Genomic DNA, 22,520 nt, shown 5'->3' on the forward strand with positions numbered 1-22,520 from the left:
TTACAGCTGTGTCCTCTAAAATAATGACCAGTATCACGGGGTTTGACTTGATCATGCCCATGGAAGTCAGTTTGAAGAGAGATGCATGCCTTATTGGTGACACTGTAATTGGTGTTTTTCTCCTAATCTCATTAACATGGACTGCTTGACCATTTTACACCTTCTGAATACATGAAACTGTTGGAGATGAAATCCACTGGTCTAAAATGAGATGATAAAGAACCAATCCGCCAGTGGTATGATCTTAAATACAAACACATAACTAACCAGAGTAGGTCTTACCTGGTTCAGGAATTAAATTCAGTGAAACATTTTTGTATGCATTCATGCCTGGAACTGTGAGAATGGACTGTGTACATGGTATAAAAAGAAGTACTTTGTTCTCTGTATTTCCACTTACTAAGCAAAATGACTCGCTTTATTTATAAGTGTTTTCTCTGTCCTTAGGCTTCTAGACCAGCTGCCGAGAGCCAATAGTTTTTTTTCTGCGATATCTTTTTTTGCAGTTTTACGCAATATTGAGCAACATTCCTCATCCAATCAGATGACAGCTTATAATTTATCAGTGTGTATAACCCCAAGCATGCTTTGTCTGTCTAATTCTGGCAGCTCAGAAAACTTCACCAAACAGGTAATGAGATCTCTCATTTTTTGCCTTGCAGAGCAGAGTCCCCATCTTGAACCTGAAGTCTGTAGTATTAACTCTGATGAACCAGTTTTTAAGTGCACATTTTAATTACACTGCCTTGGAGTGGCAGAGTCCTACTCTGGTTGGGCATGGGAAGCTGTATTATAACTGAGAACAGTTGACTCACTTCCCTTTGCCATCCAACAGATTAAACGATAGAGAGGTAAGAGTAGGATGATATGATAGAAAAGAACCTGGCTTTGGAATCAGAGAGCCAAGGTTCAACTCTCAGCCTAATCACTGAGGGTGTACAAGCCTCCAAACTATGATTTCATCATTACACAATGATGACACCCAATACATCTGGTCACTGTCGGCACATCTTAGCAGCCTGGGCAATATGAGCACCTGAGGCTCCACACATACTGGCCACACTCTGCCAGCTGTGGCTCATTCAGGAAAATATTTGACTTCTCTTGTGTCTCTGCCTGAGGATGAGGAAGCTAGTAAAATATTTCAGAACATCCTAAGAGAGCCACAACATGCCTAATAAGATCACAGCTCTTCTCCAAGCTCCCCGGACAGCAAGTGTGAGGCAAGGGAATGTGGTAAGACAGACAGACATGTTTTCTCTCCAGATGATTTGTTCCTTCACAACCCCCGCCAGCCCACACTGAAACCTCTGCTACCCAAGTTTCAGATATTTCTTCACTCAAGTGAAATTCACAGTTGGTGTTGTATTCGATACTTTATAAATTTTAATAATATGAGATATAAAAAATCTATCTCAATAAAACTAGAAACAAATTTATTAAAAATAAATAAAACTTAATAAGAGAATATACATTTTTGTCCCAAATATCCTATGTGGGCTACTTAAAAATCATCCTAGTTTTAAGCATGTTAACCATCATTACAAAATTTTAGCTATTAAACCAAGCTACATAGTATAACGTTAGCCCACTGACTAAAAGAATTTTAAAATTTGAGCCCAAACTACTCTTGAAAGTAGGAGTTATTTCTTAGAAAAAGCTGATGTATATATAATATATTTATATATTTTTTAGTCAAGTCTGAATTTTTCTCAGATTTCTTTTGCATTTTTGGTTAGAGCCAAGATTCATGGATGAAATGTGATTTACTATTACACCATATGTAGAGTAATACCCCATTTTTGCCCCTTCGTGTTACAGATTTCTTTCATACAATTTCTCATTGAAAACTGTCTCAAGATATTTGGAGAAGATATCACTTGTCTCTTTGGAGAGACGTCAGTGAGTTCTGATAACAGTGATATCACTGATATTACCGATAACAGTGAGAAGGTTGCAGGTACGTGAATAATGTAACTGGCTTTGATGCCAAAGACAGCAAGGCTTCCAGGGTCAGTGGGAGATCCTAGAGCCCAAAGCACATTCTAAGGGCAGTAATTTCCATCTGCTCCAAGACATGGGAAGATTCCCACTTGTGAGATCAAAGCAAGGATAAAACTGTTCTGATTTCAAGAAGCAACTAGTACAGCTTTAGGAGACATCACGATTCGTTCAGTTCAGTTCAGTTGCTCATTCGTGTCCAACTCTTTGTGACCCCCAGGACTACAGTGACCCCAAGTCCTTGGGCTTGAGGACTATAGCACCCCAGGCCTCCCTGTCCATCACCAACTCCCAGAGCTTACTCAAACTCATATCCTTTGAATTGGTGATGCCATCCAACCATCTCATCCTCTCTCGTCCCCTTCTCCTGCCTTCAATCTTTCCCAGCATCAGGGTCTTTTCCCATGAGTCAGTTCTTTACATCAGGTGACCAAAACATTGGAGTTTCAGCTTCAGCATCAGTTAGATTGCTGTATTTGGGGTGGCCTTTCTGTATTCTGGCAGCTTGTGGTTCTTTTTTATTGTGGAGATTCCTCACTGTGGGTGGGGTTGTGTGAGTGGCTTGTCAAGGTTTCCTGTTTAGGGAACCTTGCGTCCCTGTTCTGGTGGGTGGAGCTGGACTTCTCTCCAGAGTGCAATGAAGTGTCCAGTAGTGAGTTTTGAGATGTCTATGGGTTTGGTGTGAATTTGGGCAGTCTGTATATTGAAGCTCAGGGCTATGTTCCTGCATTGTTGGAGAATTTGCGTTGTATGTCTTGCTCTGGAACTTGTTGGCTCTTGGGTGGTGCTTGGTTTCAGTGTAGGTATGGAGGCTTTTGGATGAGCTCTTGTCCATTAATGTTCCCTGGAGTCAGGAGCTCTCTGGTGTTCTCAGGTTTTGAACTTAAGCCTCCTGTCTCTGGTTTTCAGTCTTATTCTTAGAGTAGCCTCAAGACTTCTCTATCTGTACAGCATCGATGATAAAACATCTAGGTTAATGATGAAAAGCTTCTCCACAGTGAGGGAACCCAGAGAGGTTCACCAAGTTAGATGGAGAAGAGAATAAGGAGGAGGGAGATAGAGTTGACCAGGAGAAGAAGAGGGGGAATCAAACCGGAAGAGAGCACGCCAGCCAGTAAACAATTCCCTATGTGCTATCCACAGTTTGGACCCCTCCGAGAGGTTCATGCAGTTACACAGAGAAGAGAAGGAAGAAGGAGACAGAGGTGACCAGGACAAGAAAAGAGGCAATCAAAAGGAGAGAGACAGATCCAGCCAGTAATCAGTTCCCAAAGTGTTCTCCACAGCCTGGAATACACAAAGAGATTCACAGAGTGGGTAGGGAAGAAAAGGGTGAGGGAGGAGATAGAGGCGACCTGGTGGAGAAAAAGGAGAGTCAAAAGGGGGAGAGAGCAATCAAGGCAGTGATCAAACTCCCAAGTAGAAATGGGCAGTGAAGATTGGGTTCTTAAATGTACAAAATTGACAACAAATACCAAAAAGCAAACATTAAAAGTCTACAGTAAAGGTTAGAGACTCCCAAATACAGTATTAAAAAAAAAAACAAAGTAACAAAAAATGATAAAATATATATATGAAGTTTGCATTAAAAATAGGGTTTTTTTTTTTTGAAAGGTAATAGTAGGTTATAAAAATTAAAATTAAAGAAGCAATAGAGGACATAAAAAAATTTTTTTTTAATGATAATAGTAAAAATATACATAGGAATTTCTCTGGAGTGGTTGTGGGCAGTGTGGGGTTAGTTCAGTTTCAGATAGTTCCGTTATCCAGCTTATACTTCTCAAGATCTATAGGCCCCTTCCATTGTAGTCAGTGCTAACTCCAACGTTTTAATCTGTTGCACCTGTCTTTTCCAGAGCGCTTCCCTCTGTTTATTTTAACTTCTTCTGTTTGCTGGTCTTTTCAGTGTCTAATTTCCGCCCTGAGTCATGGGGGCGAAGGTGGTCACTTATTTAGGCCCACTTACTCAGTGGTACTGTGGTGACGGAGGAGCACTGCAAACAAATATCCCTGGCGTGTGCTCACAGTGTCCTGGCCGCACTGGGTTTGCCCCCGCTCACGGTGTGTGTGCTTTCCCAGTTTACACTGCTCAGGCTCAGGTTGCTCTGCCTGCAACTGTCTGAGGTGGGCCCTGGGTTGCGTGTACTTCCCAGGTCTAAGCCGTTCAGGTTCAGGTTCAGGTTCTCAGGTACTCCACAAAGGCACAGGCTCAGTTGGACCTGCGTTTTGTGCCCTTCCCATGTCCGAGCAGCTCAGGCGACCAGGTGCTTAACGAGCACAGTGACCCCCAGGTGTGGTGTGTCTTATACCTCCCCCATCCCAGCCGCTCAATTTGCTGGTTGGCAGCAGGCCTGCCCGTCTCAGGTGGGCCGTGTGTCTCTTCTGGGGAGCTGATCTCTGGCTGCGACCATCCCAGCGGATGTCAACCGCCCAGTATCCCAACAAGTCTTGGTTAGCAAATGGGAGCCTGCTTGCAGTTTTGTAGAGGATGCCTCTCTGGGGCTGAGATTGCCCCTTTCAGGCTCTGGCTGCCCCCGCCTGCCTCCCTGTCTCTGGTGGGAGATGAGTCAGTGCACAGCCAGCTAGCTCTGCTCTGGTATTCTCTCAGTCCTCTGCTCTGTGAGTGGGCCAGGAAGTGCCTTAGATTAGGGCTTTTCACAGGATAGGTTTTTTTCTCTCTGTCTGGCTATCCCACAATTTGGGTTGCTATCTCACATTAGCTCCCTCAGATTGCCCTCAGGGCACTCAGGCCTGGCCCTTACCCTAAGCAATGCAGCCCGCACCTTCCTGTTCAGGCCCCCCGCTTGCTGGTGGCAACTGTGAGTGTCTGGACTAGTTCCCTGCTGGAAGTTGTTGTTAGGCACGCAATCTGTGGGGTTTCTTTCTTTCTTTCTTTCTTTTTCCTCCCCGTTATGTTACCCTCTGAGATTCCAAAACTCCCCACTGACCTGCCAATGAGAGTGTTTCCTAGTGTTGGGAAACTTCTCCTCTTTTAAGACTACCGTCCCAGGACAGATCTCTGTCCCTACCTCATTTGTCTCTCTTTTTCTCTTTTATATTTTGTCCCACCGCCTTTCAAAGACAATGGGCTGCCTTTCTGGGTCCCTGATGTCCTCTGCCAGCATTCAGAAATTGTTTTCTGGAATTTGCTCAGCATTCAATGTTCTTTCGATGAATTTGTGGGGAGAAAGTCGTCTTTCTGTTCTATTTCTCCGCCACCTTAGGACCGCCTCTGAGACGTGAACTCTGGATTCTACCTCCACAGCAAGCTCTCTTTCCATTCTGTTTCAGACCTAGGTTGCAAATGGAACTGGACTGAATGCTTATGTGTCTGTTTGTTTTTAAGTCTTTCCCCTTGCAATCATCCCTGCTACCATTCCAGTATTGTCCCATTGACATTTCTTTCTCTGAATAAAATGTCTTCCTAATTTAGCAAGTACTGGGGCCAGAATAGAATTTCTACTTAAAGTATTTGTATTCTTAGAATTTTATTCTATACCCACAAAGTTACACAATTTCATTTTTTAACATTCAAACCCTAATTTGAGCATGAGGAAAAACACTAACCTAAATCTTGCCAGGATTGTTTAAGAAAGATGAGGTTGTAAAGTTAACCTGTTTCACAGTCCCTGGCAACCCACTCCAGTATTATGATCCAGGAAGTCCCACGGACAGGAGCCTGACAGGCTATAGTCCATGGGGTCGCAAGAGTTGGACACGACTGAACAACTGAGCACCATACTTTTCGTGGCTATAGTATATAGTCTTATTGGTCACAGAGCCCACAAGAACTCTAACACCAACCAATGTACATTACGAAAGCTCCATCTAGGCCTGAAAAAAAAAAGCGTAGGCCTTAATGTCTATTTTGCTTTCCATCTATGCTTATAGGCTAGCTGGCCATATAGCTTTGTACCAACTGATAGAGTTTTCTTCCTAAGAGTATTCTTATTAAAGCTGAACAATGAAGGAATACATTTGAAATACATGAATACCTGTGGGTAGTTTAGAAATAAAAGAATCAGGTTAAGAGTAGGGAAACCAGGGTGCATAAAGCAACTCAACCCATATAAACATGTATCTTTTCACGTTTGTACATATTAATTAGGAGAATCTGTTCCTGAATTTAAGAATGCATTTGCTTTCTTCATTATCTCCTTTTAAAATGATGGTAGTATGACTGTCAGGGCAGGAAGAGCCTAAGGCAAAGTGATGGCATTCCTTCGGGAATGCACACCTTCTGGAGGCTACACAGTCAAATGGAGAATGGGGGTGCGGTCTGCTTAGGGGGAGGCGACTGATGTCTAGGCTGCCTTAGGCCTTCTGAAGGAGGGAAATTACCTTTATTAAGGCTGCTATGTGCCATGTCTTGTGCTGGGTAGTACATTATGTTATGTAGTCCAGTCAGGTGTAAGTAGCATCATTTATGTTACATTTGAGCAAACTGACGCTCAAAGACTTTTAGGTAACTCATCCAATTAAGAGGCAGAATAGGAGCCTTCTGGTTCTCTCACCCAGCACCACAAGTGGTTCACTCACTTGAATGGACATGGTGCGGCACTCACTATGTCTCCGAAAGACAAGTGGATGGGCATTTTAAAAGATTTGGTTAAATTCTTCTGTTTATTTTTCTACAACTGGGCTCCTCTAATTGACTTCTTTAGCTGGTTATTTAAGCAGGTTATTTAAGGAAATATTAAGCAGGTTTATTGAGGAAATATCAGAAAAAACATTCATAGCTGGACATTGAGACACTTTGAACTCAATTCTTCATTGCTGATCACTCTTTTTGAAAAACAATCCTTTGACAGGGGCTGTTGGTAGTTAAAATTCATCTTTGGGTTAGCTGAGTAAGGTGTCACACACACAAAAACTGGCCCCCTGTAATCTTACCACATTGTCTGCAATTAATGACTACTTCTCAAGGACCCTGAGGGCAGGAAGTCATCCTTGAGCTGACTGAGGTGTGTGCCTCCCAGAGGAGAGGTCGAGAGGCTGACTGATAAGCACTGTCAGGCAGGATATCTCGTGAAAGGCGATTCTTTTCAAGGGAGAAAATTGTGCATGACGGGTACTCAGAAAGCCAAACAGGTAACTGAACAGAGGACGGAAACTTCCTACAAATGCTGCTTGATTTGAATATTAAATAATTTTGCCTTTCAAATGAGATCTGAACCCAGAATCCACTGATAACACTTAATATTAGGAAACTTGTGTAACTATAGGTTAAGTGTCTCATGCCACAGGGCAAAGGGAATAGAGAGCACTGTCTGGGGAATACTGTCACAGGGAGAATCAACCCTGTGTCTGATCACGCCTCTAGGTTTAACTACTGGTTTGCAGAATATGGGCAAGAAGAACATGTTAACACCACAAGGATGCAATTAGCCTGCTTTAGAATAAGGGGAATGCTATATAACAAATGGTTCAGTTTCTCTCTTTCAGCCTCTGCCATGAACAACATGCTGCTGAATGTAAATGGTGGAAATCAGGCTAAATAAGCTAAACTGCTACTAGTGAAAATCTCTCTTCTACATTAGTTTCAGACAAGAAGACAGTTAGGAAGAGTTCTCTCAAAAACTGGGCCTTTGGCTGTATCTCCAGGACCCGCGAGGAGAACCAACACCCATGTCTACCACCCACAAAGCCAAAACAGCTCTTTGGAGCTCCTCTTGAGGATGTATGTGATAATGACACCCTGCCCACCCCAATTCTGGTAGGTCTTATTTTGGTTTCTGTAACCTTCCTGAGAAGGGGAGTGCTGAGAGACCAAGTGTTCTCTTCCAAATCTACTCCCAAATGAAGAAGTCTGGCTTTGTCCGATAAGATTCATAACATTACTTCAAAGAATAAGATCTGATTTAGGTACTGCAGAGTCAGAAGGCAAGTACAAGATGAAAAGATACTCTCATCCATTCCGCTGATTTCAACAAAGACCCATCTATACCAGCTCAGACCAGTTAACATGGACCCTGTAAGTTAAGTTAAGGCAGTTAGAGAAGGCGAGGTTGAGGAAAAGAGTGAGAGCAGTCCTTTACAGATCGCCTTTATGAGGTGAGAAGGGGCAGCAGTCAGATTAGTGAGCTGCTGCCCTTACCCAAGAAAAGAGGAAGTATATAGAGGCACGTATGTGGAAAGCTCCAGTCTTAAGGGGACCTGTTCTTCTGCAAGGTTGTTCAGAGTAGTTATCTCTTAAACAGCTGTGGCAAGGAATTGTGGAGATCAGCCAGAGGCTGGGACAGGCTGGGAGCTGGGCAAAATCAACCCAATGTCCATTTTTTCCTTCGGGTGACAGAGTGCTTGTTTTGCATAGAATGGTGGGGAGGTCCTGGAGGCGAGTTTTAACTCCAGGCTATTTTGACCGCGTAGCTTTCCTTCAGACTCTGTGTGTAAGAATCTCTGAGAGTCCACCTCATCCTCATATGTCTCGTCGTCTCCTCCCTTGAAGTCCACACGAGTCTCAAGTCTCCTTCAGCTGAGTCTACTCCCCCTTATGATGCAAAATGTCTCACAGGGATTTGATTTGCAACTCAAGTGTTTAAGCATAAAGTACGCATCCTCTGGCAAAGATGAATCATTTGCTCCTGACAGAAGGTGTCAAAAGAGAGTCACAGAGTTCGGACTCTGCTATATCAAATTAGTGTATTGAACTGTAAGCATTAACTCTTGTCCACTGTCCACTATCTCTCCAAGCACTACACTAGATGCAGGGAATTTTATGGTATATATGAAGAAATTCATCATACTAGCTACGTGCTAGCTACTACCCCAGACCTTGCGTCTTTCACAGAAAATTTAGGGGGTAGCCATGACTATCATCACCCCCACTTCATCAATGAAAACAAAAAAGCCTCACCCAAGTATGTGCTATGCCCAAAGTCACACAGTGGATGACTGGCATAACAGATTCCACATTCCTTGAAAAACCTGGCTCCAATATCTGTTGTCTCTCTAACTCTGCAGACAGCAGAGGACATGAAAATACAGGAAAAGGAACTAGAAAGGCTGATGAGACAGGAATGTCATCGGAGAAGGAGGAGAGACGTATTGAGCCTGATTTTGAGGGGAGGGAATACAGGAAACAGGACTGAATGGGGTGGACAGTCCCTGGAAGGGGAAGAAACAAATGGAGCATGCATATGGCAAAAAGATTTCCACACTTAGGGAAGAGCATCTATAATAGGGAATAAAGAGAAAGGAGCGGTGAAGAAGGAGAGGGTGAATCTACAAAGGCCTCAAAGCAGAGACGTTTAACACAGTAAATTCACTGAAACGGAAAATCTGATTACACGAGTGTTTACAATGTTTCAGTGTATGAAAGTCAGATCGATTGTTGGGTCGAAAATATATTTAGAGACACTGAAGAAAAAATTTCAAATTGACTTCGGTGCTGTTCTAGAACTGTACCCTCATATACCACAGCTCTGTCAAAACAGGAGCAAGCTTGTGCTCTGGGCTTCTAGACATGAAATGTCCCACAGTTTTCTTTTCTTTCCTTCCCTATAGGATATGCTTTCCTTTGTCAATCAAAAAGGGTCGTTCACAGAAGGCATCTTCAGAAAATCAGCCAGTATAAAATCATGCAGAGCCCTACAGAAGAAACTAAACTGTGGAGACACAGTGAACTTGAATGAGGAACCAGTGCTTGTGATATCGTCGGTCTTAAAGGTAAGGATAGTTTGAGCATCATCCACACACAGTAAATCTGAAGCTATATGACTGGTCTTCATTATGAATGCCCAAGAAACCTAATAGGCATAAGAGAGGAAGGATCTGAAAAAAAGTGAAAAACACTTCACAACGCAAAACTGAAGGAAGGTACTGCAAATGTTATACGCCCCATACATTAGATATTTTCCTTTTTCATTGCACATCTTGACTCGGAACACTCATGCAAAAGAATAACAATATACGTCAAAAGACCCACCTACACATTGAGTGTTTACCAAAACAAGCTTCCTGCTTTGGATGACTTCCTCATCACCTTCCTAATGAAGGCCAATTTCCAAAATAAAATTCATATGAAGCTTTTGGAAACAGTTAACAGAAGTAACTTCCCAGGTGGCTCAGACAGTAAAGAATCCGCCTTCAATGCAGGAAACCTGGGTTCCATCCCTGGGTTTCCAGGATCCCCTGGAACAGGGACTGGCATACGACTCCAGTATGGTTGCCTGGAGAATCCCATGGACAGTGGAGTCTGGCAGGCTATAGTCCATGAGGTGGCACAGAATTGGACACGGCTGAAGCAACTTAGCATGGATGCAGGACAGATGTTTACTCACTGTGGTAAATTCGTGTGTTTAGTGTGTGTGTTTGTGTGTCTGTGTGTGTTAGTCGCCTCGTAACAGCCGACTCTCTGTGATCCCATTGACTGTAGCCCAGCAGACTCCTCTATCCATGGAATCCTCCACGCAAGAATACTAGAGTGGGTTGCCATACCCTTCTCCAGGGGATCTTCCTGCCAGGCATCGAACCTGCATCTCTTGCATCTCCTGCATTGGCAGGCAGGTTTTTTCCCACTAGCACCACCTGGGAAGCCCATTTGTCTTACAATGAATCAAAAAACGCTTAGTGAGGCCACCAAAATCTCTGATCACTTCATCATCCTTGCTTCCCCCGTGTCTCAATGCCTTTTACTTGAAAATTAGTGTAGGGATGATGCCACCATTTACTCCTCCTTTTTCCTCCTTTTATCTCCCTTACCATCTTTAATGGGCTTTGTTAACACTTGTCAGTTTAGCCCACCACCCAAGGTTACAGTTACATGGTAACCAGTTTTACTACATGCCTAATCTTATAAATCTTATTTTTCAAAGGAGTGCAACAATCAAAATCTGTTTGGAATTTTGCAAAATTCAATAGATTTATACAAAAAAAATAGACTGAGTTTGAACTGATACAGCTAAATCACCCGTGTGTAGTTAAATTTTTACCAGGCGATAATAATACAACAGAAAGAAAAAATTAATCAATCCATCTTGGTACTTGTTAGCAGCTATGAACAAAAATATATTGATGTAGTAATAACTACAGACAGGTTATTAAAATTATCTTAGAAACCAAATAACATATGGTGTTTCCTTGTCCCCTATTAATGTTCGATTGTATGAAAGTAGCAACAGTGCAGGTATGATTTAGAGTTGACCCCTACTACACTTGACCCATAATAATACACACTAGGTGTGCAAATAGCAAGTAGAGTGCTACCCTCTAAAAGGTGCACACTTGGAACTGATTCACTTTTTTTGAGCAAGTGTTACTAGGCTCTTGCCTGTTTCCATGCTATAAGCTAGTAAGACTAGTAAGAGGGTGGCAACTTATGGGTACAGGTCTTAAGCAGTCCCAAAGTTTTCTCTTCCTAAAGTTGATTGATCTTGGTGGGGAATCAAACCTTGCAACTTTGGCCTTGAGAATACCATATGTCAAAGCAACCATGGAGTTGGTGTAAATCAGAAATGAATATATAGTCAGAACCACATTGAGTTTGTCATTAAACTGTGTATAAACAGTGGTCCAATAGCAAATACCATGGCATATTCTGCATGAGTCATGTCCTGGCTTAACCATACTCAGTCTCACCAATCGATTCTACAGCACAGGGTTCAGGAGAGAGAAGAGACACACTCCAAGTGCATGTAGTTTGGTACACAAGGCAAAGGCCCTGCTGCACACTCCCAGACTCCCAGAAGCCAAAGCCAGATGACGTGGTTGAATGGCATCACCAACTCCATGGATGTGAATTTGAACAAGACCCAGGTGTTGCTGATGGACAGGAAAGCCTGGTGTGCAGTCCATGGGGTAGAAAAAGAGTAGGACAGGACTGAATGGCTGAACTCAAATGGAGTGCTTCCTCCTTCCAAATGTATGGACGGACACTCCATAAGAAGCATAGTGAAACCCTGATGACCAGCATTGGGTACTCTATACCAATTCCAAGAAAAAGTATGAGAGGACTGAGACTTTGTACATTATCTTCATACTCTATCCTCAGTACTCAAGAGAGTGCCTGACACAAACAGCAGCTCAATAAGTACTGAAACAAGCGAACACTAACAGGATTGTAATCATGATAGTTGGCTTAGAAACACTGCGTAAAGAAGATACTATTAAGAGAAGTCAGGCTGTATATTAAGACCAGTGGAAGCAAGTTGTGCCTTTGAAACTGGCAAGGCAATGCCATCATTTCCCCTCAGTCTTGCACAACAGGTTACAATTTCATCCATTTTAATAGGCCCCATTCTCCGATATTAAGACTTGGTCATCAGGATAAAGTTTGCAGGCCTCCACTTAGGAAGCTGACATTTGCATATTCTATCCCACAGGTGTCAAGTTGCAATGTATCTAAATTTTCAGTTTTCTCTCTGGGTGGATATATTGAATTCAAAGAGTTGTAAGGGTAACATGTAGTTTACCTTTGGGTCTTTTGATTTATTTCTAACACCTGCTGCTTAAAAGTCTGTAGAACTGAACTTTTATATGATTTTTTTTTTTTAAGAAAAAGATTGAAGCTATTTCGATACTAGCTTTTTCCCAAAGAGCACACATACTTCAGGTTTTCTCTTAATATGTGTATAAGAGCATGTAGGGGTGTAATTTTGTTTGTTTTATTTCAGAACTTCTCTTTCTTGAATCACAAGCAAGCATGTGTCTGAAGTAAACAAACAAAATGGGCATGTGCATTTCTTTTCAAGAAACTAATAGGATTTAGGATCAGTTATCACCAGGCCTTGCCAGTTTGTACTAATGTGTTAACATGTACACAGAGACAAGTTCCAGGCAATAGAAGGAGCTTTAGCTTCATTCTCACTACAGCCCAGACCCTGCTTTTATGCTTCTAATTTTAGTTGGGGAAAATCCAACCAGTACTTCTGGGTGTGCAATGCTGTGGAGAATGACAGCCAAACTCTGTGTGAATCAGTCTGCGTGGCTGTGAAGGAATTGTGGACTGAATTGAATTTTTCCACTAAATATTTTCTTTGCAATTTCTTCATTGAATTTATCCTAAGAATAATATATACTTTTTGATCTATATAAGGATTTTCTTCAAAATATCCAAGGAAGCATATTTTCATCCAGTCCCTACGATAAATGGCTTGATGTTATTGATCAAGGCGAGGAGGAAGACAAAACAACCGCAACCCAGAGGTAATGATGCCATAATTACTCAACTCAGAGAAAATACAACCAACATACTCTTAGGAAAATATTAGCTTATAGTTTACAGCTGTGTCCTCTAAAATAATGATCAGTATCACGGGGTTTCACTTGATCATGCCCATGGAAGCCAGTTTGAAGAGAGATGCATGCCTTTTGGTGACACTGTAATTGGTGTTTTTCTCCTAATCTTATTAACATGGAATGCATGACCATTTTACACCTTCTGAACACCTGAAACTGTTGGAGATGAATCCGCTGTTCTAAAATGAGATGATAAAGAACCAATCCGCCAGTGGTATGATCTTAAATACAAACACATAACTAACCAGAGTAGGTCTTACCTGGTTCAGGAATTAAATTCAGTGAAACATTTTTGTATGCTTTCATGCCTGGAACTGTGAGAATGGACTGTGTACATGGTATAAAAAGAAGTACTTTGTTCTCTGTATTTCCACTTACTAAGCAAAATGACTCGCTGTATTTATAGTGTGTGTTTTTTCTGTCCTTAGGCAACTAGTCCAGCTGCCGAGAGCCAATGTAATTTTTCCACAATACCATTTTGGACTTTTTTACAACATTGAGCAACCATCCTCATCCAATCAGATGACAGCTTATAATTTATCAGTGTGTATAACCCCAAGCATGCTTTGTCTGTCTAATTCTGGCAGCTCAGAAAACTTCACCAAACAGGTAACGAGATCTCTCATTTTTATGCCTTGCGGAGCAGAGTCCCCATCTTGAACCTGAAGTCTGTAGTATTAACTCTGATGAACCAGTTTTTAAGTGCACATTTTAATTACACTGCCTTGGAGTGGCAGAGTCCTACTCTGGTTGGGCATGGGAAGGTGTATTATAACTGAGAACAGTTGACTCACTTCCCCTTTGCCATCCAAGAGACTAAACGATAGAGAGGTAAGAGTAGGATGATATGATAGAAAAGAACCTGGCTTTGGAATCAGAGAGCCAAGGTTCAACTCTCAGCCTAATCACTGAGGGTGTACAGGCCCCAAACTATGATTTCGTCATTACACAATGATGACACCCAATACATCTGGTCACTGTCTGCACATCTTAGCGGCCTGGGCAATATGAGCACCTGAGGCTCCACACATACTGGCCGCACTCTGCCAGCTGTGGATCATTCAGGAAAATACTTGGCTTCTCTTGTGTCTCTGCCTGAGGATGAGGAAGCTAGTAAAATATTTCAGAACATCCTAAGAGAGCCACAACATGCCTAATAAGATCACAGCTCTTCTCCAAGCTCCCCTGGACAGCAAGTGTGAGGCAAGGGAATGTGGTAAAACAGACAGACATGTTTTCTCTCCAGATGCTTTGTTCCTTCACAACCCCCCCCTGGCCAACACAGAAACCTCTGCTACCCAAGTTTCAGATATTTCTTCACTGAAGTGAAATTCACAATTGGTGTTGTATTCGATACTTTATAAATTTTAATAATATGAGATATATAAAATCTATCTCAAGAAAACTAAAAAAAATTTTCTTAAAAATAAATAAAACTTAATAAGAGAATATACATTTTTGTCCCACATATCCTATGTGGGATACTTAAAAATCATCCTAGTTTTAAGCATGTTAACCATCATTACAAAATTTTAGCTATTAAACCAGGCTTCATATTATAACTTTAGCCCACTGACTAAAAGAATTTTAAAATTTGAGCCCAAACTACTCTTTAAAGTAGGAGTTATGTCTTAGAAAAAGCTGATGTATATATAATATATTTATATATTTTTTAGTCAAGTCTGAATTTTTCTCAGATTTCATTTGCATTTTTGGTTAGAGCCAAGATTCATGGATGAAATGTGATTTACTATTACACCATATGTAGAGTAATACCCCATTTTTTGCCCCCTCGTGTTACAGGTTTCTTTCATACAATTTCTCATTGAAAACTGTCTCAAGATATTTGGAGAAGATATCACTTGTCTCTTTGGAGAGACGTCAGTGAGTTCTGATAACAGTGATATCACTGATATTACCGATAACAGTGAGAAGGTTGCAGGTACGTGAATAATGTAACTGGCTTTGATGCCAAAGACAGCAAGGCTTCCAGGGGTCAGTGGGAGATCCTAGAGCCCAAAGCACATTCTAAGGGCAGTAATTTCCATCTGCTCCAAGACATGGGAAGTTTCCCACTTGTGAGATCAAAGCAAGGATAAGACTGTTCTGATTTCAAGAAGCAACTAGTACAGCTTTAGGAGACATCACGATTCGTTGAGTTCAGTTCAGTTGCTCAGTCGTGTCCGACTCTTTGTGACCCCAAGGACTACAGTGACCCCAAGTCCTTGGGGTCGAGGACTGCAGTGTGCCAGGCCTCCCTGTCCATCACCAACTCCCAGAGCTTACTCAAACTCATATCCTTTGAATTGGTGATGCCATCCAACCATCTCATCCTCTCTCGTCCCCTTCTCCTCCTGCCTTCAATCTTTCCCAGCATCAGGGTCTTTTCCAATGAGTCAGTTCTTTACATCAGGTGACCAAAACATTGGAGTTTCAGCTTCAGCATCAGTTAGATTGCTGTATTTGGGGTGGCCTTTCTGTATTCTGGCAGCTTGTGGTTCCTCTTTATTGTGGAGGTTCCTCACTGTGGGTGGGGTTGTATGAGTGGCTTGTCAAGGTTTCCTGTTTAGGGAACCTTGCGTCCCTGTTCTGGTGGGTGGAGCTGGACTTCTCTCCAGAGTGCAATGAAGTGTCCAGTAGTGAGTTTTGAGATGTCTATGGGTTTGGTGTGAATTTGGGCAGCCTGTATATTGAAGCTCAGGGCTATGTTCCTGCGTTGTTGGACAATTTGCGTTGTATGTCTTGCTCTGGAACTTGTTGGCTCTTGGGTGGTGCTTGGTTTCAGTGTAGGTATGGAGGCTTTTGGATGAGCTCTTGTCCATTAATGTTCCCTGGAGTCAGGAGCTCTCTGGTGTTCTCAGGTTTTGAACTTAAGCCTCCTGTCTCTGGTTTTCAGTCTTATTCTTAGAGTAGCCTCAAGACTTCTCTATCTGTACAGCATCGATGATAAAACATCTAGGTTAATGATGAAAAGCTTCTCCACAGTGAGGGAACCCAGAGAGGTTCACCAAGTTAGATGGAGAAGAGAATAAGGAGGAGGGAGATAGAGTTGACCAGGAGAAGAAGAGGGGGAATCAAACGGAAGAGAGCACGCTAGCCAGTAACCAATTCCCTATGTGTTATCCACAGTTTGGACCCCTCAGAGAGGTTCATGCAGTTACACAGACAGAGAAGAGAAGGAAGAAGGAGACAGAGGTGACCAGGACAAGAAAAGAGGCAATCAAAAGGAGAGAGACAGATCCAGCCAGTAATCAGTTCCCAAAGTGTTCTCCACAGCCTGGAATACACAAAGAGATTCACAGAGTGGGTAGGGAAGAAAAGGGTGAGGGAGGAGATAGAGGCGACCTGGTGGAAAAAAGGAGAGTCAAAGGGGGGGAGAGAGCAATCAAGGCAGTGATCAAACTCCCAAGTAGAAATGGGCAGTGAAGATTGGGTTCTTAAATGTACAAAATTGACAACAAATACCAAAAAGCAAACATTAAAAGTCTACAGTAAAGGTTAGAGACTCCCAAATACACAGTAAAAAAAAACAAAGTAACAAAAAATGATAAAATATATATATGAAGTTTGCATTAAAAATAGGGTCTTTTTTTGAAAGGTAATAGTAGGTTATAAAAATTAAAATTAAAGAAGCAATAGAGGACATAAAAAAAATTTTTTTTAATGATAATAGTAAAAATATACATAGGAATTTCTCTGGAGTGGTTGTGGGCAGTGTGGGGTTAGTTCACTTTCAGATAGTTCCGTTATCCAGCTTATACTTCTCAAGATCTATAGGCCCCTTCCATTGTAGTCAGTGCTAACTCCAACGTTTTAATCTGTTGCACCTGTCTTTTCCAGAGCGCTTCCCTCTGTTTATTTTAACTTCTTCTGTTTGCTGGTCTTTTCAGTGTCTAATTTCCGCCCTGAGTCATGGGGGCGAAGGTGGTCACTTATTTAGGCCCACTTACTCAGTGGTACTGTGGTGACGGAGGAGCACTGCAAACAAATATCCCTGGCGTGTGCTCACAGTGTCCTGGCCGCACTGGGTTTGCCCCCGCTCACGGTGTGTGTGCTTTCCCAGTTTACACTGCTCAGGCTCAGGTTGCTCTGCCTGCAACTGTCTGAGGTGGGCCCTGGGTTGCGTGTACTTCCCAGGTCTAAGCCGTTCAGGTTCAGGTTCAGGTTCTCAGGTACTCCACAAAGGCACAGGCTCAGTTGGACCTGCGTTTTGTGCCCTTCCCATGTCCGAGCAGCTCAGGCGACCAGGTGCTTAACGAGCACCCCCCCCAGGTGTGGTGTGTCTTATACCTCCCCATCCCAGCCGCTCAATTTGCTGGTTGGCAGCAGGCCTGCCCGTCTCAGGTGGGCCGTGTGTCTCTTCTGGGGAGCTGATCTCTGGCTGCGACCATCCCAGCGGATGTCAACCGCCCAGTATCCCAACAAGTCTTGGTTAGCAAATGGGAGCCTGCTTGCAGTTTTGTAGAGGATGCCTCTCTGGGGCTGAGATTGCCCCTTTCAGGCTCTGGCTGCCCCCGCCTGCCTCCCTGTCTCTGGTGGGAGATGAGTCAGTGCACAGCCAGCTAGCTCTGCTCTGGTATTCTCTCAGTCCTCTGCTCTGTGAGTGGGCCAGGAAGTGCCTTAGATTAGGGCTTTTCACAGGATTTTTTTTTTTCTCTCTGTCTGGCTATCCCACAATTTGGGTTGCTATCTCACATTAGCTCCCTCAGATTGCCCTCAGGGCACTCAGGCCTGGCCCTTACCCTAAGCAATGCAGCCCGCACCTTCCTGTTCAGGCCCCCCGCTTGCTGGTGGCAATCGTGAGTGTCTGGACTAGTTCCCTGCTGGAAGTTGTTGTTAGGCACGCAATCTGTGGGGTTTCTTTCTTTCTTTCTTTCTTTCTTTTTCCTCCCCGTTATGTTACCCTCTGAGATTCAAAAACCCCACTGACCTGCCAATGAGAGTGTTTCCTAGTGTTGGGAAACTTCTCCTCTTTTAAGACTACCGTCCCAGGACAGATCTCTGTCCCTACCTCATTTGTCTCTCTTTTTCTCTTTTATATTTTGTCCCACCGCCTTTCAAAGACAATGGGCTGCCTTTCTGGGTCCCTGATGTCCTCTGCCAGCATTCAGAAATTGTTTTCTGGAATTTGCTCAGCATTCAATGTTCTTTTTCGATGAATTTGTGGGGAGAAAGTCGTCTTTCTGTTCTATTTCTCCGCCACCTTAGGACCGCCTCTGAGACGTGAACTCTGGATTCTACCTCCACAGCAAGCTCTCTTTCCATTCTGTTTCAGACCTAGGTTGCAAATGGAACTGGACTGAATGCTTATGTGTCTGTTTGTTTTTAAGTCTTTCCCCTTGCAATCATCCCTGCTACCATTCCAGTATTGTCCCATTGACATTTCTTTCTCTGAAGAAAATGTCTTCCTAATTTAGCAAGTACTGGGGCCAGAATAGAATTTCTACTTAAAGTATTTGTATTCTTAGAATTGTTATTCTATACCCACAAAGTTACACAATTTCATTTTTTTAACATTCAAACCCTAATTTGAGCATGAGGAAAAACACTAACCTAAATCCAGGATTGATTGTTTAAGAAAGATGAGGTTGTAAAGTTAACCTGTTTCACAGTCCCTGGCAACCCACTCCAGTATTATGATCCAGGAAGTCCCACGGACAGGAGCCTGACAGGCTATAGTCCATGGGGTCGCAAGAGTTGGACACGACTGAACAACTGAGCACCATACTTTTCGTGGCTATAGTATATAGTCTTATTGGTCACAGAGCCCAAGAACAAGAACTCTAACACAACAACCATGTACATTAAAGCTCCATCTAGGCCTGAAAATAAAAGCGTAGGCCTTAATGTCTATTTTGCTTTCCATCTATGCTTATAGGCTAGCTGGCCATATAGCTTTGTACCAACTGATAGAGTTTTCTTCCTAAGAGTATTCTTATTAAAGCTGAACAATGAAGGAATACATTTGAAATACATGAATACCTGTGGGTAGTTTAGAAATAAAAGAATCAGGTTAAGAGTAGGGAAACCAGGGTGCATAAAGCAACTCAACCCATATAAACATGTATCTTTTCACGTTTGTACATATTAATTAGGAGAATCTGTTCCTGAATTTAAGAATGCATTTGCTTTCTTCATTATCTCCTTTTAAAATGATGGTAGTATGACTGTCAGGGCAGGAAGAGCCTAAGGCAAAGTGATGGCATTCCTTCGGGAATGCACACCTTCTGGAGGCTACACAGTCAAATGGAGAATGGGGTGCGGTCTGCTTAGGGGGAGGCGACTGATGTCTAGGCTGCCTTAGGCCTTCTGAAGGAGGGAAATTACCTTTATTAAGGCTGCTATGTGCCATGTCTTGTGCTGGGTAGTACATTATGTTATGTAGTCCAGTCAGGTGTAAGTAGCATCATTTATGTTACATTTGAGCAAACTGACGCTCAAAGACTTTTAGGTAACTCATCCAATTAAGAGGCAGAATAGGAGCCTTCTGGTTCTCTCACCCAGCACCACAAGTGGTTCACTCACTTGAATGGACATGGTGCGGCACTCACTATGTCTCCGAAAGACAAGTGGATGGGCATTTTAAAAGATTTGGTTAAATTCTTCTGTTTATTTTTCTACAACTGGGCTCCTCTAATTGACTTCTTTAGCTGGTTATTTAAGCAGGTTATTTAAGGAAATATTAAGCAGGTTTATTGAGGAAATATCAGGAAAACATTCATAGCTGGACACGAGACACTTTGAACTCAATTCTTCATTGCTGATCACTCTTTTTTGAAAAACAATCCTTTGACAGGGGCTGTTGGTAGTTAAAATTCATCTTTGGGTTAGCTGAGTAAGGTGTCACACACACAAAAACTGGCCCCCTGTAATCTTACCACATTGTCTGCAATTAATGACTACTTCTCAAGGACCCTGAGGGCAGGAAGTCATCCTTTGAGCTGACTGAGGTGTGTGGCCTCCCAGAGGAGAGGTCGAGAGGCTGACTGATAAGCACTGTCAGGCAGGATATCTCGTGAAAGGCGATTCTTTTCAAGGGAGAAAATTGTGCATGACGGGGTACTCAGAAAGCCAAACAGGTAACTGAACAGAGGACGGAAACTTCCTACAAATGCTGCTTGATTTGAATATTAAATAATTTTGCCTTTCAAATGAGATCTGAACCCAGAATCCACTGATAACACTTAATATTAGGAAACTTGTGTAACTATAGGTTAAGTGTCTCATGCCACAGGGCAAAGGGAATAGAGAGCACTGTCTGGGGAATACTGTCACAGGGAGAATCAACCCTGTGTCTGATCACGCCTCTAGGTTTAACTACTGGTTTGCAGAATATGGGCAAGAAGAACATGTTAACACCACAAGGATGCAATTAGCCTGCTTTAGAATAAGGGGAATGCTATATAACAAATGGTTCAGTTTCTCTCTTTCAGCCTCTGCCATGAACATGCTGCTGAATGTAAATGGTGGAAATCAGGCTAAATAAGCTAAACTACTACTAGTGAAAATCTCTCTTCTACATTAGTTTCAGACAAGAAGACAGTTAGGAAGAGTTCTCTCAAAAACTGGGCCTTTGGCTGTATCTCCAGGACCCGCGAGGAGAACCAACACCCATGTCTACCACCCACAAAGCCAAAACAGCTCTTTGGAGCTCCTCTTGAGGATGTATGTGATAATGACACCCTGCCCACCCCAATTCTGGTAGGTCTTATTTTGGTTTCTGTAACCTTCCTGAGAAGGGGAGTGCTGAGAGACCAAGTGTTCTCTTCCAAATCTACTCCCAAATGAAGAAGTCTGGCTTTGTCCGATAAGATTCATAACATTACTTCAAAGAATAAGATCTGATTTAGGTACTGCAGAGTCAGAAGGCAAGTACAAGATGAAAAGATACTCTCATCCATTCCGCTGATTTCAACAAAGACCCATCTATACCAGCTCAGACCAGTTAACATGGACCCTGTAAGTTAAGGCAGTTAGAGAAGGCGAGGTTGAGGAAAAGAGTGAGAGCAGTCCTTTACAGATCGCCTTTATGAGGTGAGAAGGGGCAGCAGTCAGATTAGTGAGCTGCTGCCCTTACCCAAGAAAAGAGGAAGTATATAGAGGCACGTATGTGGAAAGCTCCAGTCTTAAGGGGACCTGTTCTTCTGCAAGGTTGTTCAGAGTAGTTATCTCTTAAACAGCTGTGGCAAGGAATTGTGGAGATCAGCCAGAGGCTGGGACAGGCTGGGAGCTGGGCAAAATCAACCCAATGTCCATTTTTTCCTTCGGGTGACAGAGTGCTTGTTTTGCATAGAATGGTGGGGAGGTCCTGGAGGCGAGTTTTAACTCCAGGCTATTTTGACCGCGTAGCTTTCCTTCAGACTCTGTGTGTAAGAATCTCTGAGAGTCCACCTCATCCTCATATGTCTCGTCGTCTCCTCCCTTGAAGTCCACACGAGTCTCAAGTCTCCTTCAGCTGAGTCTACTCCCCCTTATGATGCAAAATGTCTCACAGGGATTTGATTTGCAACTCAAGTGTTTAAGCATAAAGTACGCATCCTCTGGCAAAGATGAATCATTTGCTCCTGACAGAAGGTGTCAAAGAGAGTCACAGAGTTCGGACTCTGCTATATCAAATTAGTGTATTGAACTGTAAGCATTAACTCTTGTCCACTGTCCACTATCTCTCCAAGCACTACACTAGATGCAGGGAATTTTATGGTATATATGAAGAAATTCATCATACTAGCTACGTGCTAGCTACTACCCCAGACCTTGCGTCTTTCACAGAAAATTTAGGGGGTAGCCATGACTATCATCACCCCCACTTCATCAATGAAAACAAAAGAGCCTCACCCAAGTATGTGCTATGCCCAAAGTCACACAGTGGATGACTGGCATAACAGATTCCACATTCCTTGAAAAACCTGGCTCCAATATCTGTTGTCTCTCTAACTCTGCAGACAGCAGAGGACATGAAAATACAGGAAAAGGAACTAGAAAGGCTGATGAGACAGGAATGTCATCGGAGAAGGAGGAGAGACGTATTGAGCCTGATTTTGAGGGGAGGGAATACAGGAAACAGGACTGAATGGGGTGGACAGTCCCTGGAAGGGGAAGAAACAAATGGAGCATGCATATGGCAAAAAAAGATTTCCACACTTAGGGAAGAGCATCTATAATAGGGAATAAAGAGAAAGGAGCGGTGAAGAAGGAGAGGGTGAATCTACAAAGGCCTCAAAGCAGAGACGTTTAACACAGTAAATTCACTGAAACGGAAAATCTGATTACACAAGTGTTTA

At 42.7% G+C, this 22,520-nt stretch overlaps 1 protein-coding gene across 2 annotated transcripts in view; it reads left to right on the forward strand.

Moving 5' to 3' along the window:
• The first annotated feature begins 503 nt into the window (after positions 1-503).
• Positions 504-22,520, forward strand: part of LOC138988206 (uncharacterized) — a 55,381-nt gene continuing 33,364 nt past the window's right edge. For both annotated transcript variants that reach the window (XR_011464447.1, XM_070371930.1), the window contains exons 1-8: positions 504-631; positions 1,822-1,960; positions 7,542-7,717; positions 9,508-9,669; positions 13,037-13,146; positions 13,668-13,848; positions 15,043-15,181; positions 20,765-20,940. Coding sequence is in view for 1 of the 2 variants with exons in the window: in XM_070371930.1 (XP_070228031.1) it covers positions 545-631; positions 1,822-1,960; positions 7,542-7,717; positions 9,508-9,669; positions 13,037-13,146; positions 13,668-13,848; positions 15,043-15,181; positions 20,765-20,940 (1,170 nt within the window). In the remaining variant the exon portion in view is untranslated. The remainder of the gene's footprint in view (positions 632-1,821; positions 1,961-7,541; positions 7,718-9,507; positions 9,670-13,036; positions 13,147-13,667; positions 13,849-15,042; positions 15,182-20,764; positions 20,941-22,520) is intronic.

This window comes from Bos mutus, chromosome 6 (genome assembly GCF_027580195.1).
Source record: "Bos mutus isolate GX-2022 chromosome 6, NWIPB_WYAK_1.1, whole genome shotgun sequence".
In the NCBI taxonomy this organism is placed as follows: Eukaryota; Metazoa; Chordata; class Mammalia; order Artiodactyla; family Bovidae; genus Bos; species Bos mutus.